This window comes from Pelecanus crispus, chromosome Z, assembly GCF_030463565.1.
Source record: "Pelecanus crispus isolate bPelCri1 chromosome Z, bPelCri1.pri, whole genome shotgun sequence".
In the NCBI taxonomy this organism is placed as follows: Eukaryota; Metazoa; Chordata; class Aves; order Pelecaniformes; family Pelecanidae; genus Pelecanus; species Pelecanus crispus.
The window spans coordinates 13,112,306-13,128,106 of record NC_134676.1 but is presented as its reverse complement, the minus strand read 5'-3'; the positions used below and the strand labels follow the sequence as shown (position 1 = coordinate 13,128,106).

Here is a 15,801-nt window from a genome sequence, read left to right as displayed (position 1 = left end):
GTGTAGTCACTGTTTCATCTGGTGGGGACAGGAGGAGAGAGAAGAATGAAAACTTGAAGAAATAAAGAAATGCCCAGGGTATGTGTGCATTATGAGCTTGCCGCTGTGGCAGAAAGAAAGGCAATGACACTTCTTCCAGTCTCTGAAATGCTAAAAGGCTGGAAGAGGACAAATACCCAGGACTGGAGGAGATGCTTGTTTTTATTATTAAAAGTAAACTCTTTCTTCATGACTGGTTTGGGCTTTGTGTGTGTGTTTTTTCTTCTGTACAAGACTGCTTATTTTTTGTTTCCTTAATCAAGACATGGCTTAGCTAGCATTTTGTCCAAACTTTAAACAAATGCTGAAGCTCCTCCAAGGAGGCTCTCATGGTCTCTGTCTCTGTGTCTGTGTCTGGGTAGGTCAGAGATCACAGAAATGCTGACATTAGCACAATATCTTAGTGTAATAGTCAGCTATATGAATTTGACAGCTTATTCTGCACCACAGGGGAGGGGGGAAATCACTGTAATAGTATGGCTTAAACTTTGCCTGACTGTTGGGTTTTTTGCTTGCTTTTTTAGGTGAAACATGGAACCCATTGAAGTTGCACTACCAACTACGAAATGTCCGTGAACGGTTAGCTAAAAATCTAGTGGAAAAAGGCGTACTGACAACAGAGAAACAGAACTTCCTTCTTTTTGACATGACTACACACCCCCTCACCAACAACAATATCAAACAGCGCCTAATCAAGAAGGTTCAAGAAGCAGTTCTTGACAAATGGGTGAATGACCCTCACCGCATGGACAAGCGCTTGCTGGCACTCGTTTATTTAGCCCATGCTTCAGATGTTCTGGAGAACGCTTTTGCCCCGCTTTTGGATGAGCAATATGATTTAGCCACAAAGAGAGTGCGGCAGCTTCTGGATTTAGACCCTGAGGTTGAATGTATGAAAGCCAACACGAATGAGGTTCTGTGGGCTGTTGTAGCAGCTTTCACAAAATAACTGTGTTCAGACTGAAGTGTGCTCTCCTCTTTTCATGTAAACCAGTTGTTTCTCTTCTATTGACTATTCATGTTTTCTGTAATTTGTACCTTCTCACATGATGAATCGGCTCTTCTTTAATGGGAATTAAAAGTGGTGTATTCCCTCCTTTTCTGTGTATCTGTATACAGGATTCTGCTGGTACAAGAGACCTTCCTGTTTAAAAACAACAGAAAAACGTTTTACTGCCATATTGGCATTCCATTTCCTATTCAGTTTGAGTTATTTGAAATACTTTGTTTAATCTATTTTTCATCTTATTGTTATTGAAGTGGTTTAACATGGAAAGCACCTCAAGGAGGAAATGTGCATGCAGTTGGACCACTAGTCTCAGCTGCCACAGATGTGTGCATGCATCAATACTTCTGCAGTACAATTCATAACAGATTTAAAAGGGCCTTTTTAAATCACCAAAGCTCCATGTTGAAGTGTCTGTCAGGACATTTTATACACTGATGTTGTTTCAGTTAGATATAACAAAACTACATTAAAGCAGAAATGCCATTAAGCAGCTTTGTCAATAGTTCCTGCAAAATGCCCCATGAATTTTACTTTTCATGCAAGTCTCTTGTGTACTTATATTTTCATTAGAATGATAGCTGAGTCATAAGGCTAGTATAGAAAGGTCCAATTGTTTCATAAGCAAGTTTTGGGATGGGATACATTCCATTATATTGTATATATAGTTCAAATTGTATATTAACAACTGCCCCATCTTAGTATTTTGCAAGATCTTCGTAGTTGTACACCTGGTGCCCCTTTTTTGCTGTCAGCCATTGCTGTTTGATAGAAAGAAAGGCCTCCTGTAAAGACCATGTATGTGAAAGCTGTTTGTTTCCAGTGTCTACAGAGTTTGCCATCCAGGTATTCTCAGTCTATGCATTGCCTTTGGTAATTAGTGTATGGAAAGAGACCACTTTCTATCATTGTTTGTACTTCCTGCCCACCCCTGCCATGGAAGAGGCTCGTGACCAGTACAATTCTTGAGTGCAGTTTTCAATTTTGTACACAAATTAAAGTTTGTCTCTAAAACCTCATAATCTATTTTACACTTTAAAAACAAAAAGTCAGTCCTAGCAGGTGTTGCATGTAAATGATTAGCAAGTAATGACTGCAGTTCAGATGATTAAGATTTCTGTAATGGGATGCTCTGCTATATTTTAATTTTTTATATACAATTATGCTGATTAGCACACTATTGTAAAAAAAAATATAAAACTTTGGCTTTTTAAAATTTATTGCCTCTTTGCCACTGCTTGTTATCTCCCATTGGTTTCACAGTGTAAATATTATGCGTTGAAAAATTAAGCATTGATTTATATTTTTTTTCCTCATAACAATGCAGATTTATAGTGGGGCTTACAGGTGTTTAGAAACTTTTTTGTTAATATTCAGAGCAGGAATACTAGATGGTGTATTAACTGTAGAGTTGAAATTTAAGGGATCCCTTAATCTGTATACAAGCTTTTTACCTACAGTAAATAAACTATGATCTTGAAAGTGCCTGAAACAGAGCAAGCATGTCATTTTTATTTTTTGTTGCTAATTAGAAAGTTTTTATTGCTTAAGTGAAAGCTTTAGTTAATATCCTTCTTATTAGAAAGGGAGAGTTTATATTAAGTAGATCAAACTGACCTAATCAGTGGTGTTGCTCAGATCTGCAGGATTCATGGCTGAGACAGACTGAGTCAGCTTTTGAGTGTGCAGGTGCGCCTGCCATGGTTAGACCTCTTTTATCTTGAGCACAACTCCACAGCCTCATCTGTGACTGGACTTCCAATTTTGCACTTCATTTTCAATCATTTAGATGCTTAAGTAGCTGACTTTAAAATGCAACTTAAATTCATCATACCTATATAACCTTTTTTAAATAAAGGTTTTTAGAATATGGTCCTTAACATTCAATGACACACTGTTCTTTCAGTTCTTAAATGCTGTTTCTTTAGAAAAATGAAATTAAAAGTATATTGTAAGATACTTCAAACTCTGGTTTACAAATAAAAAGACAAACAGTGTTCTGTCAGTTGTAAGGTGCTGTGTTTAAAACTTTGGGAGCTTGGGCATGAACGTTGGACATTTTCCTTTAAACATTTCAAAGTATGATTGCTGTAAATGGAAGAAAAATGAAAGTTGCTGTGTTGCTCTTAGATTTGACAGCTTATGGAATACTTTCTGCACCTGCTAGTATATGCTAACTCACTGCTTTCATTGTCTCTCTCCTATGATCTGTTTTATCATTTTCTGTTGCTCTTTGAGAGGAGAGAGAAGTAATTAGATGGAAAGGTCAGGAAAAATAGTGGAGTGTTCAGGAGCAAGTTAAGTGCACAAAACTTTTAAAATGGCTTTGAAAATCTAAGCTACTTGAAACATGCTTTGGAGTGAAAGTACCTTTCATAATCCCTTTTCTGTCCTCTCATTTTCACTCTGAGTATTTTCCGTGTTCCTGTTGGTTTCATGTTAGGTTGTGGAGGATATTGGGGTTTTGTCAACCTTATGGCCAACATGGTTTAAAAGAAGTCACCCTTTAATCCCCCCCAGAAAGCGGATTTGTGGTTTTTTGGTTTTGTTTCTTTTTTTTTTTTTTTACTTTTTCACATAGAAGATAATTGCCTGCAGTATTTATCAGCTTTATTTTGCTTAAAGAGAGAACCTCTGTCTGTGATGAGGAGAGTTTGTACTGGGTTTATCAACGTCGATATAAGTAATGAAGGTTTTGTGAAGAGCGATGGTGTCTTTTGCTAGACTGCCTGGTATAAGCCTGGATGTGCGGGTGAAACCAATGAGCTTTTGGAGTTGTGAGTTGTATGTTGTGCTTTAAAAAACCTAAAGCCTCACAAGTGCTACCAGACCTTATGTCTAACAAGGAAGGTAAGTTTGATAAGTTAACAGACACTGATTTAGCTAACATCCTTGCCTTCATTGCTACTTCAGGTTATAATAAATTGGTTAAACATGGGAGACTGCTTTGTTCTGCTGAGATTCAGGTACCCTTCTTCCTATTAGCTGCTACTGCAGCTCACAGAGACCTGGAGATCTGGTTTTAAGACAGTTTTGTCTGCTCCGAGTCCTCAGCTCTCAATGGCTGCTTAAAGTGAAGACTCCTATCTATAGCCTGAACTTGAACATGTGCCTCAAGGAAGAATATATATTATTCAGGGACACATTCTTTTAAAACAAACTTTCAAGTTAATGTCAAAAAATGGATCTTGAAAGTTAAATTCCCCAGGCAGTATATATATTCAGTTTTACAGTCCTTGAGATTTACATCCTCTCCTGTGTTTCTAGAGGTGATGTTATAGTGCTCCTATATGGGATGCTAGTGAAACCTGTGTGCCATACATGATGCTTTCGAGGCAAAAGTTGCATAAATTGGCTATAAAAGGCTGGTGATGGAGTGCTCGTGTTCATGCCCATTTCTCCTACAAAGTAAAGATATGTATTAACTAATGTGTTCTCTGTGAACTGGACTGAATCTGTATTGAAACAAAATAAAGCACCCTTTCAAGCTATGAGCTGCATATGGTTACTGTGTATCACATGCATGCAATACCTAAAGGATTTTTTTTCTTTCATTTGCTACGTAATTTCCAGTTTTTCCTGAGGCTCTGGTCTTCACCAGGTTGGGAAACACAACTTTTAAGATTTCTGTCAAAGCCTCAGTTCTGCCTCAACTGGGCTTCAGGTAGTCAAAGCCTGTTATGTCCTAGTTTCCCTTACTGCCCATCTGTCTTTCTATATGGAAAGGGGTTTCCAGCTTCAGAGAAGTACAAATTTCTTGAAAAAGTAAGTCGTTTATTCTGTGGTAATGCTTGATGTAGACAGCAGTTTAATTGGGAAATGAGAAGCTGTCAAGGGCTTTGTAAGTGTCAAATACAAAGTGTGATTTCAGGTGTGTGTAGGAGGTGGCCACCTTGGGCATGAGTGGAGGATCTTTGGATGGGGAAGAAGCACAGTCAGATCTGCTTCCCGTGTTAATCTCTGAATAAGATCTGGTGTTTCCTCCCATTTGGGTCGTGTTTTCTCCTGCCTATAAAGCAGCAGCACGAAGCCTGTGAAAAGCTGATGGTCAGAAATGCCTTCTGACTCAGGAGGAGAAAGAGCTTCTGTAGAACAAGTGAGAAGAAAAGCTGGTTCCTAAGACAGCAGAAAAGAATAGGGATAGAAATGCTGATGAGTAGTAGCCTTTGTGCCTCCAGTATTTATCCACACACACTCCACACACACTTCTGTACTTCCAAACAATTTGCTAGTTTGGCTTTTGTCTCTCTTGACTTTGACCCCTGGTCTTCTCTGTTTCTTCTCTTTTCCCTGTTGCTTGGTGACTTCCTCTTCTGTGCTCATGAATGAGTTGTACTGATTTCCAGCCTTGGATGTTCCCACTCTTGCGTTTTTATTACTAATGTTTTTTTGCTCTCAGTTTTCCTGTCAACTTGAGTTTGACTCCATTACCCTGTCCTCAGAGTTGTTTTCCCCTCTACTTTGATTCCCTGCTGATGCTTCAAGGAACCTCCCCTCCTTCAACAAATATGTTTGTCAATACTAGCTGCCTCGGTGGCTGAACTGAAGCAGCTGGACATCTGCTACAGCATATAATGCGTTTTGTTCAGGTGAACAAAACCTGATGTTAATTTACCTTGAAACTGCTCTTTGCCTGCTTCAAAAACAAGCTGTTGTCCATGCAGCAGGGAGGACTTGCAGCTGAGGATCATGATTTTGCCAGTTCTCTAATATAAGTAGATCTTGTTCCTGAGCCAGTGCTCTAAGGACTTGGTATCTCTTACTCCAGCTTTTCCTACAGTGAGAGCATTATATACAAGAGTAATTTTCCCTTGTGGGCTCTCTGCTTGTTAAAAAAGTTGAGTTTGTGTGTAGAAAAGCATCTTGTCTATTTGGCCATTTACTTTTACAGAAGTTGCAGATGCTTAAATTATTTAGAAGGTTTCTTTACTTCTATTTAATTTGATCAAAAGGGACAAGTGGGAGAAGAGAGAGGCACAGATATACTTAGAATGTGATCACATAAGCTGTTTTCCTGGCAAAATAGACTAAAATATTTTAGGTTTTCATTTTTGCTTTCTTGACTCCCAATACATCATTCAGTTCCTTCCCATCTAGTGCATCTGATGTATGCTCAGAAAGGATTTGCCATCACCTAAAGGACTAGTCCTTCAGGATTTATTATCTGTTGCCCCCTCCTTTTCTACATTTATTCAAATCTTGGATTTTTTTTTCTCTTTGCCCTGAGATTGATCTTGAAGGTAGGTGTTAGGAGAAGACTTTGGTGGTTGTAAAGCAAAATGACAGGCAGTTCATAAGCTTTCTTTGCCACTGCCAAGGCATCTTTATAGGTCCTTCTTTGTTTCCTGTCTGTTCAAATGAAATGAAATCATGTCTCAACTAGCTTTTAAATTCCTGCTCTGACTCCTTAAGTTCCTGAGGACCTCGGTCACTTCTGAAAATAAGATTTAGCTAAGTCATGTATAAATTTTGCATTGCTAAACAGAACAATGCCAACACATGTTAAAAATCTTGACCCTGTATTCAGAGGACTTGCAGAAAGAATTTAGCAAAACCAGGTTGTTTCTCCAAGCAGCAGTCTTGCAGTAACCCACCTCAGCTGTGATGGCAAGCAGAGCCCTTGATGGAGAAGTACTGGTGCCTGAACAAGAATTGATCCAGGGGAGCTTCCTCTCCTGGAAAGGTCTGAGATTCCTGAGGCTGTTAATCTTATGCAATGTTCTTAATGATATTTTGAAAAGATCTTGTACGGATACACGCTTCATTACTCTCTTCCCCCCTGGTGAAAGGGTAGTTGGCCATGGGCCAGAGGCTAGGAAGACTTGCTCCCTCTTGGGTGATGTGGGATCTGCTCTCCATCCAGGCAGGCTATGAACTGTAATAGCTGTGATAAACCTGAGCATCTTCCCCTGGAGGCTGCTCTCCCAGTGTCCCACCCTGAGTGTGCCAAGGAGACCTTTGGGGTTGAAGAGGTTCTCTAAGCACAGCAGAGGGGACCGGAGGGCTGTGCGTTGAGGGGCCTGGCTCGTGCCCACCAGTCAATACGCTGCAGATGTGGCTGGGGCTGTGCCTGTGCCTGCGTGGGAGAGGAACAGCCGGCTGTTCATAAAGGTTTCAGTCATCCAGGAAAACACCACGTCATGTGGGTGAGCAGTTGTACTTGAAACAAGGGAGTGCGTGTGACCTTCCTTAAACTGGAATATATACAAATAAAACAGGCCTGAAATAAAATGCAATTATAAACACATTTGGAATAACAACTGAGGTCCATTTGTTGGATAAGTTGCAAACAGGAAATGGAGCTAAATTCACTGCATTAATAAATGCCTTGCTGCAAATATGTTGTCTATTGTTAGGCACTAGCTATTGAGAGCTTCCTTCTGAGATCCAGCTGAAGATTTACACACATTTCAATACACCCGAATCTGAGACGCTCAGCCAAAGACACAGAATCCTTTGTGTACGAGCAGCACTGACATGCAGGGGAATTTGTACACAGTGTTTACAGACATTTAAACTAACTTATATTTTTCTTTAAGGGAGACAAAGTCATCTTTTGATTGTACTAAAGTATCCTCCTTTTTTTTTTTTCTTTCTTTCGGTAGAGAATGGACAGGACCTGTTGCCAAGATCACATATGGCTGACAGCACCAGGGTTAAGGGTTTGCGAGCCATGAATAGCAGAAATGTCTGGCACATTTTCATTTACTCTGCGTGATGATGGAGAGAAGCGACCATTACTGCAGACTTAATTGAAGTGTATCTTCAGAAGGTAATTGCTTAGAAGATAACTGGAGGTATGAGCACGTTGGTGACTATCCCGCTCATAGTGTGTCTTGCAGGTTATGTTCATCAGTGGCACAGAAAGGAGCTCAGAAAGCTGAGAGTTCACCCTGTGGGGTTACAGTAATGAACAGGGTTTGAGTCTGCTTGGTCCTCAGCCCTTTAGTTGTACAGTCAAATGAGTCCCAGCTCTCCCACATCAGTGTCTCTGAGCTGCTCAGGGCTTTGCAGATTTGCCGCTTGCTGGTTTCAGATGTGCAGCCAACTGTCAAGGCTGTCCTGGAAGCTCCTCTCCTCCCAGGCTTGTCTCCTCTCCAAAGGCTGGGAGTCCTATGCCTATAAGCTTCCCGCACTCAGTGCTGGATATCTGGAGGGTTCACAAAGGCGCTGCACGTATGCTATTTCCAGATGAGACAGCCCATAGTGAACACCATGGGTCTGTTGACAAGTTGGGGAGACAACCAAGTGACATGAAATACGGAAAAAGCTAATGTACTCTTCTTTGCCTGCACCAGAGACTGGTGTGTGCCCCAACAGCTTGGGATGGAGGTGGGTAGCCAGCAGCAAGGATTGCTCAGAGAGGGCGGGTGTTATTCGTCCCAAGGGGCTGACAGCAATAGCAAGCTTCAGCTAGGAAAAATCAGTGACTTGGGCAAGTCCTTGAGGACTGGGCCAGTGTTGCACCTGTCTTTGAGATGGAGAACATGGTACTGTCAGCCTTGTCTCAAAGTCCCGGGCAAGTGTAGGAAGCACAACCTCTTGAGTCCATTTCCAAACTTGTAACAGGGCGGGAAGATACTAGGGAATGGTCAAAGATTTATGAAGCGCAAATTGGGCCTCACCAACAAAGCTGCCTTCTGTGATGAAATGCCTGGCTACGGGGGTGGGAGGGGCAGTGGATATAAGACTACTTGGATTCAGGAAGGCTTTCAACACCATCTCTACAGCACTCTTGGAAAGAAGTTGTGGAAGTACAGGCTGGAAGACTGGACTGTTAGGTGAGGTGAAAATTGGCTGGACCACTGGGCTACAGTAGTACGCAGGGGCTAATATTGTTCAGTAGCATCATCAGCCACCTACATGAAGAGAGAAGCTGCATCTGCATTGTGGATGATAATAAGTTAAAGGAGAGTGGTTGATATGCCAAATGGAAGAGCTTCAATTCAGAGGGACACAGAGAAACTTGAAACTGGGACAACAGACATTTGAGGAAGTAAAGCAAGGAAAAGTGCCAAGTCCTGTGCCCAGGGTGGGAAAAAAACAATGTACTGGCGCAGACTGGGAGCCAAGTGGAAGTGGCGCTGCTGGAAAGGACATGCACCACATTGAATATGAGCCACCGAGACACTCTCATTATGATATGAAGAAGATAGCCAGTAGTTAGAGGGAAGTTGTTAGCCCCTTCTTCTCTGCACTGGAGATCTTGTCCAGCTCAGGAGTACCATGTCCAGCTTCAGGTCCCCAGTTCAAAATGATGTTGAGAAAATAGGGTCCAGCAAAGGGCTATCAGGATGGTCATGGGTCTGGGGGATATGACCTACAAGAAGAGGTAGAGAGAGCTGGATTGTTTAATCTAGGGAAGAGAAGGCCTAGGGGTCCACAACTAGTTGGGGGGAAGTTACAAAAATAACAGGGACCAACTGATCTCAGTAGCAGAAGATAATATACCTGGGGGCATTAGCATCAAACTGCAGCTTTGGAGTTTCAAGTTGGACTTTAGGAAAATTTCTTCAGCAGGAGGGTGTTGCAGCCCTGGGGCAGGCTAACTAGAGGCATTGTTGTGTCTCCATCCTTGGAGGTCTTACACACTTGTCTAGGCAAAACCACAGCTGACCTGATCCAGTGTTGGCAAAAACTCTGCTCCAAGTGGGAGGTTGAACTGGATGACCTCCAAAGGTCCCTCTCAGCTAACGTTTCTGTAATCCTGTGATCAGCTTAATTGCTTTGTCTGAGACTGCTAAGCTGGATACTCCCACAAGCTGCCCACTCAACAGGCTGGTCTAATAACAGAGGGAGAGACTGGGAAATAGAGGGTGGTCTGCTCTGTTTTATTTGAGCAGAAGAAAAGCAGTCCTCACAATATTATTCATCTTTGTCCTGAATACCCCAAAATTTTACAGGTGCTAGAAATATCATTCAGTTCTTTCATAGGACTGGATTTAGATGCAGATTTTTAATGTCTAATTTGACTGAGACACCGGAGATATTACCAGCCAAACTGCCAGAATCAACATTTCTTTTGCAAGATGATGTCAATATCAGGCAGATAATGCACCAAGGTGTTCTCATCCAGGCAGCAAACCCCAAGCAAGGCACCAGACCTGCCTCTAGCACAACATGGGGGACTTGGGGAGAGGAAGAAGCTCTGCATCTCTGTCCACTGCTGTCAGAACAGCATGGGCTGAGAAGTTTTTTGAGCTTTTGCAAAGTCATGCACATCCAGAGGTGTTATTTACAAAGTTGTTTCACTACTTCAAGCATTAAGGAAAAGATCCTTATTGTGGATACTTCTGTTAAACAAAAAGAAGCAAGAAACTAGGCAAGAAACTTTTGAAAACGCATGAATTTCTGGGATATTTTCAGCAAATACATACAGCTGTCACTTTATTCAAAGACAGGATTACATATCTGCACTGGTGAAATACTTGCCTTTCCTAATTAATACCCATCCATGTTTATGAATGAATATCAAGGAACTTAGTGGTGCAGCATGAACCCTGCGGGGATCTCTCCTACTGCACCCACCTGTACAGTAAGAGACTCTCTCATTTACATCATGGTGTTCAGCATAGGTTCTTGTCATCTCTTATTTTTCAATTCAACACCATTTAAGTCCAATAAACAAACTGGCACCTCCATCCAACCTCACTCAGGAAGAGAGAAAGGCTAATGTCACTCCAGAAACGAACAGCCAGAGCACCTACCAAAAAATGCCTTTTGTCATTCCACCATAAGGGAGAAACATCAGCCAGGATCATTTATAGAGAATCAACAAAAAAAGGAGTCAAAATGCAAACTCTGAAGTGTTGGATTCATATCATAAACTGTGGTAATTGGTTTTTAATTTAATGAAGTGTGCGTATAGTTATGTGACTAAAAAGCATGTAGGCATTCTAGATTTCTTTAGAAACTACCCGTCACTTTTAGCCTAGCTCTCTGTCTTTTTTGAGTCACAGGGGATGGGAAGCAACATTTCTGAAGAGCATTAAAATCTTTGGAAAAAGAAAGGGGAAATTTTAAAGCAGGTGTCCCATGTTAAGGTAAAGAATGATTTACAGCTGCTACTAGAAACTGAAAGAGCTGTCCCCCAGCCAGGGTCTGTGGACACCTGGTAGGATGCACCAGAGACAAGACAGAGCAGAAGGGAAGGGATGGAGCTGTGAGCTGAACCCTCTGAAAGCACAGACCAACCCCAGTGCCCAGGGAAATCAACATCTCAGCATCTGCAAGCGCTTGTTGCCTTTGAAGTCATTTTGTTGTTCTTCTACTGCCTTTGTTTATGTGGATGTGAGGTCTCTTACAACTGACTAGCTTTTACCACAGGACGTACCATGCATGTGTTTCAGTAAGCACCTACATTTAAGTTGCTGAGTTTTATAATGCATGACCTGGACTTCTTTTTAAGTTTTTACATAAAATACACCTTACTTTGGTTCCTCTTACTTCTAGGACTGAAGGGACAATTCTTGGTCTCCTGCCTGTGTTTTCTTTAAATAAGTGGCTTTGCTTTCTTGTTAGCTTTCCTTCATGACCTGTTATATTGCACATTTCTTTAAAAAAAAAAAAAGAGAGAGATTGAGAGAAAAAAGCTAAAATGCATAGTATACCATGCAAGTCAATATTCCAAGCTGTGGAGTGTCATTGGGATATTTCTCCATATCTATGCCTTCACTTGCTTTGCTCTGAAATGGCTAAGTTTCTCCTTGAAGCTGCAGGAGCTTGTGAAGTGGCTGTTAATGAAGGTGACTTTGAAGGTGAGGAGAGACTGCTAGTAAATCTTGTCCAGTCTCCTGACCAAACGCTGTATCCTTTTCCCACTGTGCATCACAGGTTTTGGCTAAATCAGATTTTCTGGTAAGACGTCCTGCCTTCATGTGAGGATAACATGGGAGCCTTATGCTTCTTTTTCATGCTTCACTAGCTTTATTTGGATAAGGTTAACCTGGTGCTGATACTGCACAAGTGTCCTACATTTCTAAGGTCAGTATCCTGACTGTAACTGCTAACCATTATATTGTGATATTTTCCCTCTGAAGATCCATTTACATTGTAATTAAGTCACCTCACAACCTCTTCAAAGACAGACTGAACTGCTTAAATTCCTTAAGGGCATATCAGTACAGAAGAGCAGAGGCGTTCTCCTGGCACAATTACACCAGTAAAATAAAGTGCCAGGCACCAGGAGAGCTCCCCACAAGGACACTGTTGTTTTGGGGTAGAAGTAGGTTTTCTTTTCCTTTTCTTTTAAACTTCTTCCAAAGGAGTCTTGGAAGGTCTCCCCGTGCTCTCTCCTGCCTGGGGGAGGATTTGGAGGTGGGCGAGGAGCACCTGAGCCTTTCCAGCAGCTTCATCCCAACTGCCATGTGTAAATCAGGAGATGCTCTGGGTCCATGACCCTCTTGGATGCGGGACAAGAGCTTTCACGAGGGCTAACAAAAGCCCGCAACAGTGCCCAGCACTTCTTATCTTTCTAGGCAAGCCCAGCACCCAGAGCCCTGTGGAGACCCCACTGGGCCCTCATAGCCCATGAGACTCATGAATTGAACTGATATAACATTTTTACAATCACTTATACAAAATAGCCCTTTCTGATTTAAAACTCAAGGATAGAGTCGCCTCAGAGGTGGGTTTTTTTTGTAAGTTAAGAGTAACCTGAATATAAAGGCATGAAAGTTCACCGGAGCCTGTTTCAGCCTGTAAGTAGATCACAAGGCACCGAAGCGCTGAGTGAAATAACACCCACACAAATGAAATAAAAGAGTAGCTAACCTGTATTTAAAAAGAATAATCTTTCTGGATGCCTTAGTCATAGATGTCTTAGCCATGAAAAATTCAAGACACCAAGCACTTAGTGGAGAAACAGCCACAGAGGATGCCTCCAAACCTAGGCACAAAATTATCAGACTGACATTAGTAGTTAAACCACCTCCCCTCAATGCTCCAGGGACCTGGGATGCATGCAATTTCCATCGGAAATAATGAAATTCATGAATATGAACCTTGGAAGCGATGTCTAGTGAGGGCTTTAGGGGAGAAAATGTTACCAAAATATCTCATACAGAAGTTGGCCTTTAAAAAAAAAAAAAACACCAACCCAAAAAAGCCTCAAGCAAACAACTTCAAGAACTGGGGGGCAGGTAAAACACGTGAAACCCTGCATGGTGACCAGCTAATGTTGCTGAAAGATGGATGCTGCCACAGAGAGCACTGCTAAGCTGAGAGGAGTTGTAATCTAAATAGCTTGAGAGCCTGCTCAGAGGTTTTATCTTTGCTGCTGGTAATTGCAGCACACCCCCAACCAGCACCACAGTTTGTCTGTAATTACTGTGGGCCTACAGGGTTCCTACAGGAAGTTTTACATATTCTAGTGACTGGGTCTGACTGTTAAGAGGCTGCAGGCAGACAGGCAGCTGTGGGTGTGCGAGGCTGAGCAGCGTGGAAGGATGGGGATTCTTCTCCTGAGCGTGTCTGCTTGCAGGAGTCAGGCATGAAGGAGGAGGCTAGCTGGGAAAGGAGAGGCATGAGGTGGCGTGCCCTGTCCCAAATGCCTGGGGGGATTAACTGATATGCTAACAGACCCTTCAGCCTTCTCCTTGCTGGGGATGGCAGCTGGTAAACCCTTGGCATGCATGGCCCAGCCTTGCACCTTTTGCTTATGCTGCCCTTCTTATGTTGCCCTGCAGATGCCTGTGGTCTCCCCGTTGGTATTTCCTCCAGCCAAGCTGCCTGGGGCGAGGGGGAGCGGCTGCCTCCAGCTGTTACGTTGCCGTACAGCTGTTGGGTTGGGACTTGCCTGTGCTACTGCTGTTAGTTTTGACCAACAGAGATCGGATTGTGCTGTAGCAGTCAATCTAGGCTCTGCCTGCCATATCAGCCTCTGGAGTGAGCTACCCTGCTTGAACAGAGTTTGGCTTTCTCTTAGCAGATCTGTTGAGCCTCTGTTTATCCATGAAGCAGTGGGATGAAGGATAACAGCAGTGGGACATGAATCAGAGCGGTGAGTCACTTGGTTTTAACTTACCTCTGCTTCTCTGCTGGGAAATGGAGATAATGGAGTTACTCTTCTGCTCTGGGCTTGCTCTGTCATCGTCCTGTGCTTTCTTGGTGAAAGAGAGGAGAGAAGAGTATCTCTCCTCCTTTACAAATGCATTATACCTGGGCATGTCTACAGGCTTCTGGGTGTTTGACAGAAAGGAATACTGTCCTCCCATCAGCATTACCTCTGGTTTTGGTTGTGGTTTTTATTTTTTTTTAATTGACAGTAAAACCCAGAATGGAATCATTTCACAGTGAAAATGGTAACAACTCACATATAAGACAGCAGGGATGTAAGGTTATTTGCACCTATTGTAATGTTCTGCATGTGATGGCCTGGCAACAGAAGTGGACCTTCCTTAGAGAGATTGTTTCCCACCATCCATTTGAGCCTGAACTTCGATGTGCCCTGATGCAGCATCCCATGAGCAAACCGAGGACGAGGGCCAACCACCTGCACCGTCTCATCCAAACACTCACACACTGATGGTATAAATGACCAGGGTACAGACTGGCAGAGGAGGATGCTTTGTATCCAAAATTTGGGACACTATAAGGAAAACCAGCAACACATTATAGAAACATTTTCTGTGTTTGTCAAAATAGCCTCATGTTTGGCATCAGCTTATGGTCAATGCTTTCATGGTACCACAATGCACGAAGGATGGGTGACTGTGAAAGTGCAATTACTGGGGCTTTTCTCATCAAGCTGTGGTTCAGCTCTGGTTTTGGATGCTGATGAGAACACAAAATACTTTTATTGCCTATAAATACAGACCCTGAAGTCCATAGGAAGCCCACTTTACCAGCTGAAAACCCACTTTAGGAAGAAAACTAAACCTCTTGACCTTGAAATAGCTTCCAAATTCTAAAAGCAGCACATGTAGCTAGCTAGCTGCCTTAGTTACAGACATTAATCACTGCCCTATTTTACACAGCATGTAAAATTTAAGTAATAGAATCACTGTCCCCATCGCCATATTTGCAACTAAAAGCTGATAAATAGAAGCACTGACCTCAGCTGGTCGATTTAACCCAATGAGTCATGGTCTTGGGGCCACATATGCTTCCTCTGCTAATATTCTTGTTCCTATTTATTTTTTAAAGTGTGCTGGCATGCTGTGTACCACAGAATAGCTTCTCTAATGGGCAATTCCAGAAATAGAAATATCCCATTAGTTCCCTCTCGTTTGTCAGGGTTTCATAGTCACCACTTACTCTATACAGAGCTGCAGCATCTCAAAGAGACGAGGGCAGGAGCGCTGCTGGGAGAGAGGGAGGACGGGCAGAGTTAGGCTGTCAAGCACTGAATTCCTCTTGAAGTTCTCCATCTGAGAAGCACCCTGGTATCTTCTTGCTTTTTGCATTACAGTGAGCTAAGCTGTAGAGAAAGATGCATCAGATGTGGGCTCCTCCACTTCAGCTGCTCTGGGTAGCTTCGTACATGCTGCAACAGAGAGATCTGCCCGCAGCAATAGCTTTGGTATCGCTCTTGATGAAAATTTTTCTGCAAAAGGCTGGCTTTTTCATGACAGCTGAGCCAGAAAAAGAACTGAATCACAGTCAGTATGGTGTTTCAGTCAGGGTGGTGGTCCACAGCAGACCACTTGCCTTGGGCTGAGGTCCCCCAGCGCTGGGAGCTGTGCAGAAATACAGAGCAGAAAAGCCCTCTTACTCTCCCTGGCCAGACATTGTTTGCAACTCAACTTACTAACTTT

General features: G+C 42.5%; 1 protein-coding gene across 1 annotated transcript in view; it reads left to right on the top strand.

Annotated features, from left to right (window-relative positions):
- GOLPH3 (golgi phosphoprotein 3) overlaps nucleotides 1-3,596 on the top strand; it is a 33,437-nt gene extending 29,841 nt beyond the window's left edge. Inside the window, exon 4 of the mRNA XM_075726228.1 lies at nucleotides 564-3,596. Coding sequence (XP_075582343.1) covers nucleotides 564-988 — 425 coding nt within the window. The 3' untranslated portion in view covers nucleotides 989-3,596. The remainder of the gene's footprint in view (nucleotides 1-563) is intronic.
- Nucleotides 3,597-15,801: the final 12,205 nt, after the last annotated feature.